The 16,273-nt window shown below is 38.0% G+C and overlaps 3 protein-coding genes across 3 annotated transcripts; all 3 read right to left on the bottom strand.

Annotated features, from left to right (window-relative positions):
* Window positions 1-5,014: 5,014 nt before the first annotated feature.
* Window positions 5,015-5,604, bottom strand: LOC137191854 (hepcidin-like). The gene is made up of 3 exons (XM_067602295.1): window positions 5,426-5,604; window positions 5,244-5,321; window positions 5,015-5,158 (listed from the first exon to the last, which is right to left on the bottom strand). The coding sequence occupies exons 1-3, from the start codon at window positions 5,510-5,512 to the stop codon at window positions 5,078-5,080; spliced, it is 246 nt and encodes an 81-aa protein (XP_067458396.1). The 5' UTR covers window positions 5,513-5,604; the 3' UTR covers window positions 5,015-5,077.
* A 1,344-nt stretch (window positions 5,605-6,948) lies between these two features.
* LOC137190608 (serine/threonine-protein kinase minibrain-like) lies at window positions 6,949-10,939 on the bottom strand. The gene is made up of 9 exons (XM_067600147.1): window positions 10,749-10,939; window positions 10,062-10,252; window positions 9,769-9,954; window positions 9,448-9,629; window positions 9,070-9,193; window positions 8,841-8,960; window positions 8,642-8,731; window positions 8,380-8,546; window positions 6,949-8,243 (listed from the first exon to the last, which is right to left on the bottom strand). Exons 1-9 carry the CDS (start codon window positions 10,810-10,812, stop codon window positions 7,013-7,015), a joined length of 2,355 nt encoding a protein of 784 aa, XP_067456248.1. The 5' UTR covers window positions 10,813-10,939; the 3' UTR covers window positions 6,949-7,012.
* A 3,838-nt stretch (window positions 10,940-14,777) lies between these two features.
* LOC137191853 (hepcidin-like) lies at window positions 14,778-15,941 on the bottom strand. The gene is made up of 5 exons (XM_067602294.1): window positions 15,784-15,941; window positions 15,584-15,679; window positions 15,377-15,445; window positions 15,104-15,249; window positions 14,778-14,882 (listed from the first exon to the last, which is right to left on the bottom strand). The coding sequence occupies exons 1-4, from the start codon at window positions 15,865-15,867 to the stop codon at window positions 15,148-15,150; spliced, it is 351 nt and encodes a 116-aa protein (XP_067458395.1). The 5' UTR covers window positions 15,868-15,941; the 3' UTR covers window positions 14,778-14,882; window positions 15,104-15,147.
* Window positions 15,942-16,273: the final 332 nt, after the last annotated feature.

The following is a 16,273-nucleotide window of genomic DNA, read 5'->3' as shown; positions in this document are numbered from 1 at the left end:
TGCTTATCAGTCTCTATCTTCTGAAACAAAAGATAGATTTGTATGTCTCTACAAAGATCTGAAGCTATGATTTGCATTTTTCTCTGTCTGAATGCCTGAAGAGTGTCTACTAATCAAATGACCAACGACGGCAACATCCTGTGGATTCTTCAGTTTATCACCCGAGCACTTAGTTTGTACACTTTAAAAATGCTAGCTTGAAGATTTATAGAGCTAGTATACTGGAGTTCACTGATGAACAGGCCCCTAATTGCTGCCTGCCTGCCTGCATTGTGTTTCGTGTCTGTGTGTATGTGGGTATGAGTCCGATAAAATAAACCACATGTGTGTGTGTGTGTGTGTGAGGAAACTGAACAGAACCCTCTGCTCTCATTTACTATCTCCTTGTGTGGTTTGGCAGCGGCTCTGCCTAGTATGGGGGCGTACAACGGGCATCCGTCTGGGCGCGAGGCAGGCCTGGCACACCACTCAGCCCCCTGCAAGGCTGCATGAGGGTGGGATAAAGGCAGGAGTCTGCCAGGCTCCAGTCTGGTAGTCTGTGCATGTGTGAGTGTGAGCGAATGTGTGTTTCCACGTGTACATTCACTTCTGTGTCTATGAGGGTAATTAAATCGTAATCACACAGGCTTATATAGAAACAACAGGGTTGCCATTGTTCTGCTTGTCACTTGCAATATGTTGCCCTCTATGTATGTTGTTTCACCATTCAGATTTCTATCAGGGTCCATCTGAGTCTGTGTGTTCCCAAATCATTTCTGCTCTAAATTAACACCAGACCATTTATTTGACCTTTGTGGTCATTATAATTGTGAGGTGCGATCCAGCCATGCTGAAAGTAACACAATAGCATGCATACCACCATGGCTAGATGCCATACCTCCCTGCACTGCACTGAATAACAAGCGAAGCACAGCAGAGCTGAGCTGGGCCTGGTTAGCACTTGGACAGCAGACCACCCTGGAAAATGAAGTTGACTCTGGAAGTGTTGTTTGTTAGAGGCCAGTGGAGGATGTTACTTCCTAACATCCTCTGATAGTTCATCCACAATACTTTGAGATTGATGATATTGTATTTTATTGACATTAAAACTGCGGCTGTGACATTACGTTAGTTTCCGAATGTACAGTATTTCACGTCATGTGTTACAACGCATCACTAAGCGCATATTATCTGCAGCATGGTCGAATCCAGTAACATCCGATTTTTAATTTAAGACAAAAAAAACAACAAATTAATATTCAGTGCTTGTTGCGGGAATCTCAGGCTGGAGTCTTCACTTGTAGCACATACCGCAGACTCAAGGGAAGCAGCAGCCGAAGCAATGACGGCATCTAATGAGGCTAGAATGACGCTTCTGCCTGATGTTATATGGCATCTGTGTGAAAGACAAGATACATGAGCAAGGTGTTCATCTCGAGCATCATCACTTACTCTGTGTTGTCTCTCTGTGGAGACAGAATCAGAGCCCTTCAACTTAATGACTGATCAGTTACTGATCTCAAACAATCTAGCTGCTTTAACTCCACATGATGTAAACAGTAAGATCTCTGCTGAGTTGCCAGGTTTGTGTGTTTTTTGCAAAAAAGTGCGCTATTATGATAAAGAGTGAAAGAGCAGGATATGGGGGGATACTCAGCCAGATGATCTGGCAACCTTCAACTTCAAACTGTACACATTGTTGACTAACAGCAGCAGCAGTAGTGGAGTCATTGAGGTGAAGAATCTGAAGCTGTTAGTATTTATAGTTTAAATGTTCCAAATGTCACAGAATTGAAAATAACTTCACTGGACAAAACTAAGATCATTTATTTTATTGTAACATTGTGACAGTCTATATGTTATTTTAAATATAAATTGGTCTCAGATTTATAGTTAAGTAGTCTATCAGTAAAATACAATGTAAAAATCAGAGAAAAATCACAATACAAGTTTGGTTCCAGGCAAGTCAGCAAATGCATATTCAGTAAAGTAAAGATTTTGCAGAGTCAGGCTCTTTATGTGTGTATGTGTGTGTGTGCACATGTGCCTATGAAAGAGAAAAGAGTGATAGAGAGCAAGTACACATACACAATTATTTTGGCCGTCCAACAAAAAATGTCCCCACCAAAGTTAAAACCAAACCTACGCTCTTGATTTAATTGAAGTTCTTACTCTGGTGACTGGGACTGCAAAACTCTCCTGAATGTAAATGAGGGTGAGCACAATGGCCACTGCAACTAAAACACTGAATGTCTTCATTTTAGGAGAGTTTGAGTGGCTTAATTTGTTAACTTCTTTGGCCGTTTTGGTGACTCCTGTCAGCTCTTTTGTGTTGTTCCCTGGCCTGACAGTTGAGTGTGCAAAATGTGCTGGTATTTATACTCACTTGTGCCACTGTTGCCTCATCACTGGCATCACTTACTTGTCTCCAGGAATGGGCTTGCGTCACACCCTATTCTGGGAATGGTTATAGGAAAGTCCTGAGGAATGGGAATGTTCTCTGTTTTTGTTTGTAGGACCCAGTGTCTGTTTCACAGTATTAAATCAACCATGAACCATCATCGATTTTGAACAGGCAGAACATACAGTTCTATACATGAAGAAGTTGCTGCACATGTTTTAAAATATACAGTAAGGAGGCAAAATGTGCTTTGTCTCTCTATCATGCTCTGATCATACTCCTGGCAGCATTGTAGACAATTTTAAAAAGTGTGTTTACTATACATTTCCTGGAAGAGAACTTTCCTCCAGCAACTTTTTGACTAAGAAAATCTTTTGGAATAGCCATTGCAAGGTATAAAAGAATAAAAATCAGATGTGGTTTATTGAATCTGCTCAACAAGAAAGTTCAATGTGTAATCCTCTCTATTTGACATCATGATGTCATTGATGTTAAATGTAGCATATTAAGGGTAGTATAATTTTGTCATATTGCATACTGTCAGGCACACAGTACTGTAATTGGTACTTCCAAGCATCTCTCTTTTACATATAATAAAGCACCTAACATGCAAAACATACACAGTGAAAGCTGATTTTGTAAAAGCTTTAGTCTCATTAATGAGGATCATTTCAATAGCATTTCTGATGTCTTGATATTTGTTACCAATTGTTAAAAGATCAATTTCATATATAATACAGTGGAACATTTTAAACACTGTGACATAAATGTAATGACTGATATTGTAATAATCCACATTGTCAACAGAAACATAGAACAAACACCAAACTCATAATTATTATATTTGAATATTTTTCTTTGTCACTAAAACACCTTAATATTACCTGTCAGTGTAAAAAAAACTAATAGAAAATCTGATTGTAAATAAATACATAAGTCAACAATGGTAGAAACAAAATAATAAGTAAAAGTTAAGTTATTAAACACACTGTTTACACTGCTGTTGATAAAGTCAGGGCCAGTGGAATTTTCAGAAACTTTAGACTTTCCAAATATATTGCATAATAATCAAAATCCCTTACATCATGTCAGTCTGCCCCATTTACTGATTACATGACCTTACTGAGTATTTGCTTCAATGATCACATCTGTGTCAACAAAAATGACCATGAATGTGCATCTGTTGGAATATACAGTAGACTATCCATTTTCTTAAAATACCTATTTTTATATGACATGGGGGCATCACATTCCACAAATCTTTAAACTTCTATTTGAACTATCATGTCCAATCATAATTGGCACATGCAATTTTGCTCTAAGAAAACCTCTTAATCATGTTTTAAATTTATATAATTGAGGCTTCTGTGAGTCAACACATTGGAAGTTTGAGCTTGCTTTAAAACTTGAAAAATTTATACAGTGGGGTCCAAATGAGAAAGTGGTTTCAGACTTTTGGACTCCACTTATACATCTTAAGTCTAAATTATCACATGCAAACAAATATAAATACTTACTAAATTTCATTTTTCTGACACAGTTCATAATGTTATTACCCAGATGATGACAGATTAGGACTGATAACATACAGTAGATATTTCAGTAAAGGAGTGTGTTTTGTCAACAATGATACGTAGTTTAAATTAACAGTAATTTTTGATATATCTCTGTTAACAGATGGTTTGTGACTTGCAGTTGGTGTCCATTATCAATGTTTTACAAGTGGGCAGAGAGTTAAAAGGCAGGAACAGGAGAGCAGAGAGACACATGAGGCAGAAACAGCAAGTGGAACAAGAAAAACAGGTGACAAACAGCATGTGAGTATGGCAGTGCAACAACAACAACAAAAACAAAAAAAAAAGTCATTTTGAATGTGTCAGTATTTTGTCCTTTTCAATTCTATATTATTCTTCTGTGTGGTGAAACCTGTCTATAAAGAGACTCTAAATGATCTAATACAGTGCCTCATAGCAGCACAAGACTATAATGCTCTGTTACCCACTGCAGTTACCTTCATTAAATCATGTGCAACCAACTTCAGTCTTCTGCAATATTCCCAGAGGTTTTAGGTGACATAAACTCTTAAACAAAAGTTATATTTTCAGAAAAAAATCCACCATTGTCTCTGTATAGTCATCAAAACAAAAGAAATGTCACTTTACGTCCCTGCACACATGATTTTATGCTTTACACTAAAAACCTTCTGTAAGTTTCTGTTTGTGTGTTTGTATGTTTGTTTGTTGTTTTTGTTGCCATTTTGTATATGAACAATGACAATTCACGACATTTTTACTCATCTCACACACAAACATGTAGGTACACTTTGATCATTTTGCTCCTTTAAAGTGTTAACTCTTTAAACTTATGCTGAGACTAGAGGCCATTGTTAATAATAATCAACCTGAGCTGATCATTTCAACCGATATAAATGCAGTTTTTATGCTACTAATACTTCAGGAAACATGAAACAAATCATTTACTGTGCACAAAACATTCCAAACATTTGTTTATGCTTTCATGAAATGGTTACGGATTTAATTACTGTTGTGAATTTGAGAGTACTGAGGTGTATTAAAAGCAGCAATATAACAATAATTCATATTCACTTTTTAAAATAAAAAAACTGTGATACAGTTTATTGTAAAGAGATTGAAATTTATTGTGATAAAACACTGTAGTATCTCCAATAATTCAGCATCATGCATAACAGCACTTTCTGCAGACGCCGTTGTCGCAGCACCGGCCACAATAAAGTCCACGCTTCTGTCTGCGAAGCACCTGTGTGAAAGACAAGAGACATGAGCAAGATATTCATCTCCAGTATTATCTCATTCTATCTCTCACATCCACTAACTGAACATACCTCCAACAAGGCCAATGCTGCCTCGCTATCTGCAGCAAGTGGAGCGTCATCGCTTATCATCACCTCCATCCCTTGCACCTTAAAATACAAAAAAGCACATTTACAGTGGGAACCAAATTTTAGTGTTTTGACAACACACGCCAAGTCAATAAACAAATGATACGATTTAAGCAAGTTCTTACTTCAACGACTGGGACAGCAGAGTTCTCCTGAATGCAAATAAAGGTGAGCACAACGGCCACTGCAACTGCAATGCTGAATGTCTTCATCTTAGGAGAGTTTGAGTTGTTGAAGTTTTTGAAACAGCTAGATTTCTACTGATCTTGATGACTCTGTCAGCTCCTTTGAGGTCTTCACCTGTCTGATGGTTGAATGTACAAAATGTGCTGGTATTTATACTCACTGAGCTACTGTTGCCTCATTACTTGCAGTATTTGCTTTCAGGAATGGACTTGCAACACTCCCAACATTCCCATGTCAGAATGGGGAAATCCCTGAGGAATGGGAAATTCTCTATTTTTGTTTGTTAGCCTCAGATTTTGTCCTTTCATCAAATCAAACATGAACAGCTCTATCATACATTATGAGTATACCTAATCTGCACTTCCAGTCCGTGTTACATATAATAAACACACATGAATCCAAAATTAAAATGACAAATACTTTTGTAAATGCTTTTATTTCTTATATAACTTTACTGCAGTTGCATTATGGATGTCCTGACATACATTATACCTTACAGTTAATAGATTTATCTCATATACAGCTGAGCAAGTTAAACACTGTGACACAATTGTAATGTCAGTGATATTAGAATCACCTATTGATTAACTGACCATTCATGAAGATGTCCCTTAGTTACTGTTGCTACCTCTGTCAAGCTTTACATTGGAGCATGGCACATACAGTATGCTGTTTACAATCATAATGTGGACAGATTTACCTCTCTTATTATTATTTTAGCATCTTTGCCTTCATTTCACCATCAACACTATAGAGAGACAGGAAACACAGGGAGAGCCTCAATGATAAGGCTATCAGGGTGAACAGTTTTCAGTAAACTCTGATTTCACACAGACATAAACAAAAGAAGGTTTTTCATTTCCAGTAGATGAAAAAATTGGCTGTTGCTAAAAAGCTGAAGAAACTAAAACTGATGCCTTTATAATGTTTTCAACTGATTCATTTAAAATGCAAAAAATGCAGATGCAGGTTACACACATGATATGATACTAACAGACTGAGGGAAAAGCTGCATGTCCCAGGCAAAGATATGTGTAGAAGACATGGATATAATCTGTTTTTTCAGATGACATTAATCACAAAATTAATAATGTTTTGAGAAGAAATGAGATAACATTTTGCTATGTTGGTTGCTTCTTACAGTAGTTTATTCTTGGGGTCCCCAGGGACCCCAGTCTGTAGTCCTTGCATGTTAAATATGTTGATAGGATGAGGTTAGTGTGTTACTGCAACATCCAGCCTTAAACCTTCATCAACTTTTAATAATTTTATTGAAGATTTATATATATTATATAAGATATTATCCTTGTGGTACACTATTATTGCTAATAAGACTACTACTACAATACTACTGTTATTTCTAGGTACTACCACCACTGCTCCTGCCGCCATTGAGACCACTGCTGTGGCCGTTACTATGGCGGCTCTGGTTGCTTACAGACAGCTCACAGATTCAGTTCAGTTGATATTTTTATGCATTTATTTTTAATGACACATTACACAGAGAATGGAGTTATTACATGGCATTATTCCTCAACATGTACAGAGCAACAGCAGCAGCACAGGGCTCTAAACATCCTGCCGAAGAATCTCTTGATCCTTTTCAGCGGCTTCCTCCGAGTGTTTCTGGAGCCAGTGGCTGAGACTCCATCAGAGTCCATGACTGTACGTTCATGAGCTGGACCAACTTCATCTGTGTCAGTCTCTGGAAGTGTAGCTGAGGCTTCGTCAGCTGAGGACACAGTGACTGGACCTTTGTCAGCTGAAACAGTGTCATACAGGCCAGTCTTGAGAGGTGCTATTGAAGCTTCATCAATAGAGGCAGAGGTGACTGTGGCTTCATCAGCTGCGCCAGCAGCAGCATCGGAGTCATCTCTTAGAGGTGCAGTTAAAGCTCTGTCAGTTGCAGATGTGGTGACTATACCTTCGTCAGCTGAAACAGCGTCATACAGGTCAGTCAGCACAGGTGAGGTAGATGCTTCATTTGTGGAGGCAGAGGTGACTGCAGCTTCATCAGCTGCACTAGCAGCAGCATCAGAGTCATCTGTTGAAGGTGGAGTTGAAACTCCATCAGTTGCAGATGTGGTGACTGTGCCTTCGTCAGCTGAAACAGCGTCATACAGGTCAGTCAGTACAGGTGAGGTAGATGCTTCATTTGTGGAGGCAGAGGTGACTACAGCTTCATCAGCTGCAACAGTGGCGCCATTTGGGGACTCATCATCTGGATCTCTACCATTTGAGCGACTTTCAGTTTCTTCACTTGAATCAACATTATTCAAGTCAGCAGTCAGAGGTGAGGCTGAAACCTCATCAGCTGCAGATAGAGTGACTGTACCCTCGTCAGCTGAAACAGCGTCATACAGGCCAGTCTTAGGAGATGCTGTTGAAGCTTCATCAGTGGAGGCAGAGGTGACTGTGGCTTCATCAGCTACACTAGCAGCAGCATCTGAGTCATCTGTTGGAGGTGGAGTTGAAACTCCACCAGTTGCAGATGTGGTGACTGGACCTTTGTCAGCTGAAACAGCGTCATACAGGTCAGTCGGTAGAGGTGCAGTAGATGTGGAGGCAGAGGTGACTGCAGCTTCATCATCCAAAACTCTACCATTGGAGGGACTTTCATCTGAATCTTCATCTCTTGATTCAGTCTCAGCAGAGTCTCCATCTCTTTCTATCGAGATGGCAACTATGTCCACTGCCGCTGAGCCACCATCACCTTGTGGCTCTTGATGACTCGTAAGAGCAGGTGAGGACGTCTCACTGGATGAAGCATGACAACAAATCAATGAGTGAATGGATCCTTCAAATAATTTAACATCCATCGATCTAGTACAGTTTCTATCTGACATTAAATTTAATCTACTAACTGTACTAACTTCACTACAGGCTCACTCACTAAGAGCTGGTGTCATCATCGTCACCCTGTTCATGGCTCATGGTTGTAAACGGATGACTCAGGGCATCACTTGGGGTTATTCTCCTGTGAGGATTCAGACACAGCATCTGCTTCAGCAGGCAAACAAACTGTGTCTTTTCCCCAATCTTCTCTGCCTGTGGGTACAGCTGCATTTGGAAACAAAATCAATGGTCGTTGAGATGTGTATTGGTGTTAATTCAATGTTTATTTGTGCTTGCACAGTAAATTGAAGACCACCTACCATCACAAGGTCATCCAGCCTGCTGAACCTGGTTGAGCCACTGTGATTTTGGGGCGGGAAGCCAGTCACAGCCTTGTGCTCATCAGCCGTCTAAATCAACAGAGAATAAACAGTATGTAAGGTACTTTTTCATATTTTCTACCAAATCAGAGGAACAATATCTGACCTGCTTTAAGCACAGCAGGACAGGTTTTCATACCTTAAGCCTCCATGCTGGCTTTGTGGAGTCCTGGTTCTGGCTGAAATAGAACAACGTATGGGTGCCGTCATCTAGGACCTGGTCCTCCGGCTGACCCAGTGTCTGCACCATAGTTTTCACCTGGAGAAAGAATATATGAAATCACATCAGCCAACATGATGCACCATATTTCTGTTTGTGTTTGGACATGAAGCTGCACAAATAAATCCAGGTGTATTAGATTATGCACCAGGTAATACTGGCAGCGCTGAGGGAATGGCAAGCTGCCAAGGTACAGGGTTGCCAGGACACCACCCAGAGACCACATATCTGCAGCCTCTGAGATGGGAAGACCCAGTATCACTTCAGGAGACCTAAGGCAGGAGAGAGAGAAGCACATTTTAGAAGATGTTACAAACAATTCCTGAACAGTTTGACGTGTTAGCTGTAATCATGATTATGGCGTTACAACTCAATGAGAGGATACTAAAATAATACAAAGTATGTAAAGTGACATGAAGGTGATTGTTCAGTCAGATTAAATATATCAGTATATATTACAGTCAAATTCAACATGGATGCATGACAGAATGATGCAAACCATCAGAAAGATAAATCTGTAACTTGCCGGTATGCAACAGGCTGCATGATGACGCCACGCTTGACTTCAGTAGCTTTGATGGCTGAACTAAAGTCAATGAGTTTGACTCTGAAGGGTGTTTCTTTCTGGTTAACCAGCATGATGTTTTGCGGTGTGATATTTGTATGAATCACACCAACAGTCTTCAGAGCTCTAAGTGCGGCAACCAGCTGCAGAGACAGAAGAAGAAATAAAGACGCCACAGTTGAAAATCTGTAAAGTTGTGAATTTTGTTGTCCAAATGCTGGTGCGCTGTTTCCATTGATGCATATATATCAGTGCTTTTGATAGAAAAGCAGAGCTACATACCTGTTGTGTGATGGATCTGATTTGCTGAAGAGAGAGAGGGTTGCCGCGTCTCTCCTTCAGCAGCTGGTGGAGATTCTTGTCCAGCATTTCAAATGCAAGACATGTCTTGCCCATGTATTCAAAACCCTCATAGAATCGAACGATGTTGACCGGATCAAGACCACGGACCATTTTCAGCATGGCCAACTGGAGAGAAATAAGGAGAAATTAGACAGTTGATACAGCTAACAGTTAATGTTATATATGTAATGAAATGTGCTGCTCAAAGACTCAGAAAGACTTAGACGATCCACCTCTTTGTTGGGCTCCTGGGAACCGTTATTCTTCTCCTTGAGGATCTTGAGGGCCACAGTGTCTTTGGTGTCTTTGTCTTGGCACTGAGCGACTCTGCTGAAGAAGCCGTCAAACATGAAGTGCTGAAGCAGGTACTCACTCAAACTGCTGGTCAGCACGTCATTGGGTTGTAGCTTTGAGTCAACAGGTGCTTTGAAACATGAAGAGAAAATGTAAGTCACTGCGTTCAGTCAACACATCATGCACAAACACACAACTATAATATCTGGAGAGGATGATTTTCAGACCATTTAAATGAGGAACCTTCCCAAAAAATAACAGTCAAGTGCATTAAACGGAGTATAAATGATCAAAACTAACTCTGTAATCACAGTACATTATCAGTGTGTCAATATTAAGTAATAAATGGTCTCAAGTCCTTTCTGCAGTTTTTCCTGTATTGTACATTTTTGTAAAAATATATTTTTTTTCCCTAATTTAGACGAATACAGAACATGTGGACTGCTCCTTTAAAATGTACACTTAACTGTAAGATTTTAATGAACTAACATCATTTAATGTTAACCTAATCATAAAATAATAACTGAAAAAAGATGCGACACCATATTTCAACATACATAGTAATATCATGACTTTTTTCACTGTATAATATGTGAGAACATGTTGGTGTGTTTCGTCTCTCTCACCTCTTTTCATTTCCTCTCTTCTTGAGGTTGCTGATGACCGATTTCTATTCCTATGCTTTCGCATCTTTCTATGTCAAGTTTTGCTAATTCAAAGGAAGTGTAGCGCAGATTGTTTTTCTCGTGTCTCCTGTCTGAACAGATGATACTGAAATGATTTCTGGCTGAAGTTCTCACTCATAAACCTGTTCTGAGAGAACGCAGTTCTATTATGTCATACTGTAGAAGAATTCTGTCATTTTCTAGAATGTCAGGATGTTCCGTGAGAAAAAACAACAAGTTTATCTGAAAAAAATGAAGAGCAACCATTTGACAAAGATAAACACATACAGACTGAAGCATACAGAGTTTAGTTGGGGCTCTGTGCGGCTTCCTGATAAGGAAGAAAGTCAATGTGATTTTGAAAAGAAAAGTGACTCCCCCCTCCTCCTTATCCTGCCACACATATAAATAAATAAGTAAAACATCAGGTAATGATTATTGCCATCATCAATTACATTTTCAGGGTTTTTTATAGTAACTAATAATAAGTAATTCATTCTTTAGTCTGTACAATGTCAGAAAACAGTAAAAATTTCCACAATTTCACAATTTCCCAGAAGTCTTTTTTTTTTTTTTTTTTTCTCAAATTGCCTTTTGTGTCTCACCAACTGTCCAAAACCCCAAAACATCCGGCACAACATATGGACATGTGCAACAGAGAAAAGAAGCACAGCTCCACATTTAAGAAGCTTTAAGAAGTGACTATTTTGCACTTTTGATTGGCAATGAAACAATTAATCATTTATCAGATATGTTGTCAATTAATTTTCTTTCCCTCAATTAATCAATGAATCGATTGTTTCAGGACTATTTTTTGTATTTTGCTGCATATGGGTGTTTACTGTTATTATTATGTTATACAAAATGCTGTATTTAATTTAACCATTAAATTTGTGAAATAGTCCAATACATTTTGAAACTAAAGCTCACTATCAAGAAATGTTATTTCATCCTGATTCCAGCAGTTTTTATTTCATGCCTGTTTCATAATGCCACTTTTCATTACAAAGCCCTTTCCTCTCATCTTAGAGTTTTCCAAGTTTGAGTTTTTAAGTTTTAGTTGAATTACATCCTCCATATGTCTAACTGTGACCAAAACTGTTTTTAAGCCTTTTGGTCCAAGTCAAGTCACAAGTGTTTGAGATTTGACTTGCAACTCAAAAACAAACTGGTGGACTGAGCTGAGCTTGTCCTGTCACATTATGGAGGCTGGAGAAGTGACAGAAGAGGCAGATTTGATAAAAGATATTAAAATTGTTTTATTGCTAATTCTTCCTACCATTTTTTTTTCATAGTATCTTGATTCAAACTGTTTTAAAAATTGATTTTTGAAACAAGAATTTAATTGGAATACATAGTAAAAAAACAACTAACTTTACATACAATGAATATTAAATGAAATATTAAAATACATTATAAATATTAAATATTAAATAAATATTTTATATTGATAACTAGCACTTTGGCAACAAATACACTATTAGGATCAGATCAATCAGCCCTAAATAGGTTTTTAGGACCAAAATTTGATCATTTTTTTCTTCTGGAAAACCCTCTTAAACAACTTTTATACCACCATTTAACACTATAACTCTTTACTGAACTGCAAGAAACTGTAAATAATCAACTTACAGGAAACATGATTGAAAGATTTACAAAAATTGGCAAGAAACTAAGATTTCATTGATAGTCTTTCTGTTACTGCAGTTACAGAAGAATCTCCATCATGGTGACGATATAATTTTTCATATACACTAGCCTTTGTAGACTCTGCTGCGCTGGAGCTGACAGTAGCCACGTCTGCACAGTCCTGGTGGCTCCTCACTGTGTCCCTTGCTACCTTTACCTGGGCCTGGGCCTGACAGGACAGTCTGCGCTGTCTGATCCCCCACACAGACATACCTAACCATAAAGTTACATGTCCCACCCATCTGGTTTAGCTTTACTTGTGTGGGAGTGCATCAGACTGTGACAGGCAAAGCATATTCCTGGGGGTCAAACACCTAACTGTACTTTTGCTACCACCATCGTTATTTCGAGATGTGACATCATTCTTTACTGTACCCACTTTTCTTACATTTCTGCATCTGCTTTAGTGGATTTCCTACATTTCTAAAGTTATTAGGGAAGTAGTTATTAACAGTTCATTAATCATCAGGTTGTTTCTGAGTCGTTCCTTCCTCGTTCCTTACACAATTTTGTGTACTGTATTTGTTTAGTGTTACCACAGCAACTATAACACAGCAACAAAGACCCAAGAGGTTTGTTTTATCTCAGAGGTGCTTTATTCTATCATTCTAATTTTCATGACTTTGTCAATGAATTTGTTCCTAATGACTTCACATCATTGTTTTCTGATTCTGTTTTAATTAGTGAAAATGCCAATGTTTTGGGGTCCTGAGGGATCCCAGTCAAAAGCACCCAATTCTGCCTACACAGTTTTAATAGATGGAACTACTTATTGAGTTCATGTTTGGCATGGGTCCTAATTACACACAGTATCAAGGGTTCAAGGGGCACTTTGTCAGTCATTTTGAAGGCTTTGTAGAGAGATTGTGCTTGGGATAAAAGCTGCAATTTGTATTAAAGAAAGTATATATTTTTATTTAACACAATATGCAAATTAACTGTAACTTTCATAAAATAATCATAATTTGTACTTACTTCCACTCCACATTTCAGAGGGAAATATTGTACTCTCTACTTCACTACATTTATTTAACAGCTTTACTTATTTTTCAGATGAAGATTTGACACAATGGATAATATAACAAGCTTTTAAAATACAACACATTGTTAAAGATGAAACCAGTGGTTTCCAACCTTTTTGGCTTTTGACGTCTTACATAAAGCAGTGTGTAGTCGGGGTCACATTTCAGATGTCTATGAGTTGTTAACAGCTCCACCAAATAGTGATTTTTCCCTCTAAACTTCTCACATAGTTTCATTTCAATAAATGTTCAAATGATCCAACATTTCACCAAAAATCAAAGATTAGAGAAAATGTCCAAAAACTGAAAACAGATTTGTGTATCAGAACTTTTTTCTTCTTTCCTCTCCCATTAATCATCTCACGACCCCTCAGAATTGTCTGATGTCCCTTTGGAGGGACCCGACCCCTAGGTTGAGAACCACTGGACTAAACTAGCTAACTGTATATAAAGTAGTTGAAACTAGCTCCACCTCCAGCAGTTACAACAGTAACATGCTACTCTAACACTGATGCTTCAGTATTAATAATCTAATGATGTCATATAATAATATATCAGTCAGAGGGACCAAAACACTACTTTTACTAAAATACTTTAACTACATCAAGCTGACAATGCTAAAGTACTTTTACTTAAGTAAGATTTTTCATGCAGGACTTACTTATAATTGATTCTTACATTGCTGTATTGGTACATAAAGGATCTGAATACTGCTTCCACCACTGGTAACCACACAAAATAATGTACTGTAGTTTTGCCTGTTGCATTTGGAAATGACACTAGGTCACTTTTGTTCAGTGGGTAGTGCTTTTTAGGTGTGCATGCTTAAGTTTGTAGCTTTCATGACAGCAGAAAAACATACTGTTAAATCAGTTCCTTACAGTTTTGCTCTTATGTTTTTGGTTTTGGTGAGATTAAAAAAAAAATTACCCTCCAAATTCTTGAGATACCAAGTATCTGTGTTTTAAATTTAATTCATTTGTAATTTGAAACCTTCACAGTCCGCTTTTAAACTTAGTTGTAACATTTTGTGTATATTTCTAAGATGTATTTTAGAATATTTGAGTGTAAAGAGTGTAGAGAATGTTATGAGCAACGTGACAAAAAACAAAATTGACTACAGAAGAACACTTTGACACACTGTATTTTAGTTATGATAGATGTTTATTGTGATAACATATTGTATGCAACATGATTAAAATCAAATAAATAAATACAAAGCGGTACAATAGCTTCAAGTAAAAAAACAGGATAAATGATTATTTATTGGTTGTTGGTGCAGGAATCCTCAGAACTTGCAGCACAATCCACAGACATCTCGGCGGCAGCAGCTGCAGCAAAAGCGACACTTAAAGCTTCTCTTCTGTATGTTGTTATACGTCATCTGTGTGAAAGACAAGAGACATGAGCGAGGTGTTCATCTCCAGTATTATCTCACAGATGTCTCTTCATGTGCTGCAACTGGACTGTCATCGCTCATCATCTCCTCCAGCACTTGCACTTGTTAATGAATTATGAACATTTACAGTCAGACCAACATTTTAGCATCATGACAAAACATTTATATCTATAAATGGATTAAAAGAGTGAAAGTCAAGTACTTACTTCACTGAATGTGAAGTAAGTAGTGGTTGTTGGTGCAGGAATCCTCAGAACTTGCAGCACACTCCACAGTAAGCGCGGCGGTTGCGGCAGCAGCTGCAGCAAAAGCGACACTTAATGCCTCGCTTCTGTCTTCTTTTATGCGGCATCTGTGTGAAAGACAAGAGACATGAGCGAGGTGTTCATCTCCAGCATTATCTCACTCTTTCTCTCATCTATTTTTATTTGAATTAGCTTAAGGTATTTGGATTGATTCATTCAGCTAAGTGAACATACCATCCATGAGTCCACTGATGTCTCATTTGCAGAAACTGGAGTAAACATCATTTCCTCCATCTCTTGCGCCTTAAATTTAAAGAATTGTGCACATTTATATTAAGAACCACATTTTTGCATTTTGACACGCTCCTTCTGTGGAGTGCATCAGGGCATTTTGTAGGGAAAATACATCCACTTATATTTGAATTGACTGAAGATATTTGCCTGAATATCTTGAGTCACCATCCAGGATTCCTTAGATGTCTCTTCATGTGCTGCAACTGGACTGTCATCGCTCATCATCTCCTCCGGCACTTGCTCCTGTTAATGAATTATGAACATCTACAGTCAGACCAACATTTTAGCATCATGACAAAACATTTATATCTATAAATGGATTAAAAGAGTGAAAGTCAAGTACTTACTTCACTGAGTGTGGCAACGCTCTCTTGAATGCAAATAAAGGTGAGCATGACGGCCACTGCAACTGCAACACCGAATGTCTTCATCTTAGGAGAGTTTGAGACGTTTACGCTTTTAAGTCAATTAATTTTCTTTTGATAGTTTGGTCAGCTCTTCTGAGTTGTTCCCCTGTCTGATGGTTGAGTGTGTGAAATGTGCTCTTATTTATACTGACTTGGACCAAAGTTGACTCATCACTGGCAGCATGTTTCTGCTGCCAGGGATGGGCTGGACTAGAGTTGGGAAATTCCTGAGCAATGGTTTTTGGAAATTTTCTACTTTAAAAATAAATAAATACATATATGAGAAACAGTGATAATGAAATAAAAAGTCAAAATAATAAGTAATATATTGTGGGCTTTAACACCAATGAAATCATAGGGCATTTCATTTTTTAGCAACTTCAGTCTTTGCAAGTATCTGATGTAATAAGCAAATTTCCCTTCTTAACTG

This window comes from Thunnus thynnus, chromosome 10 (genome assembly GCF_963924715.1).
Source record: "Thunnus thynnus chromosome 10, fThuThy2.1, whole genome shotgun sequence".
Classification (NCBI taxonomy): domain Eukaryota; kingdom Metazoa; phylum Chordata; class Actinopteri; order Scombriformes; family Scombridae; genus Thunnus; species Thunnus thynnus.
The sequence above is the reverse complement of the archived record's forward strand: the minus strand, read 5'-3'. Positions and strand labels throughout refer to the sequence as shown.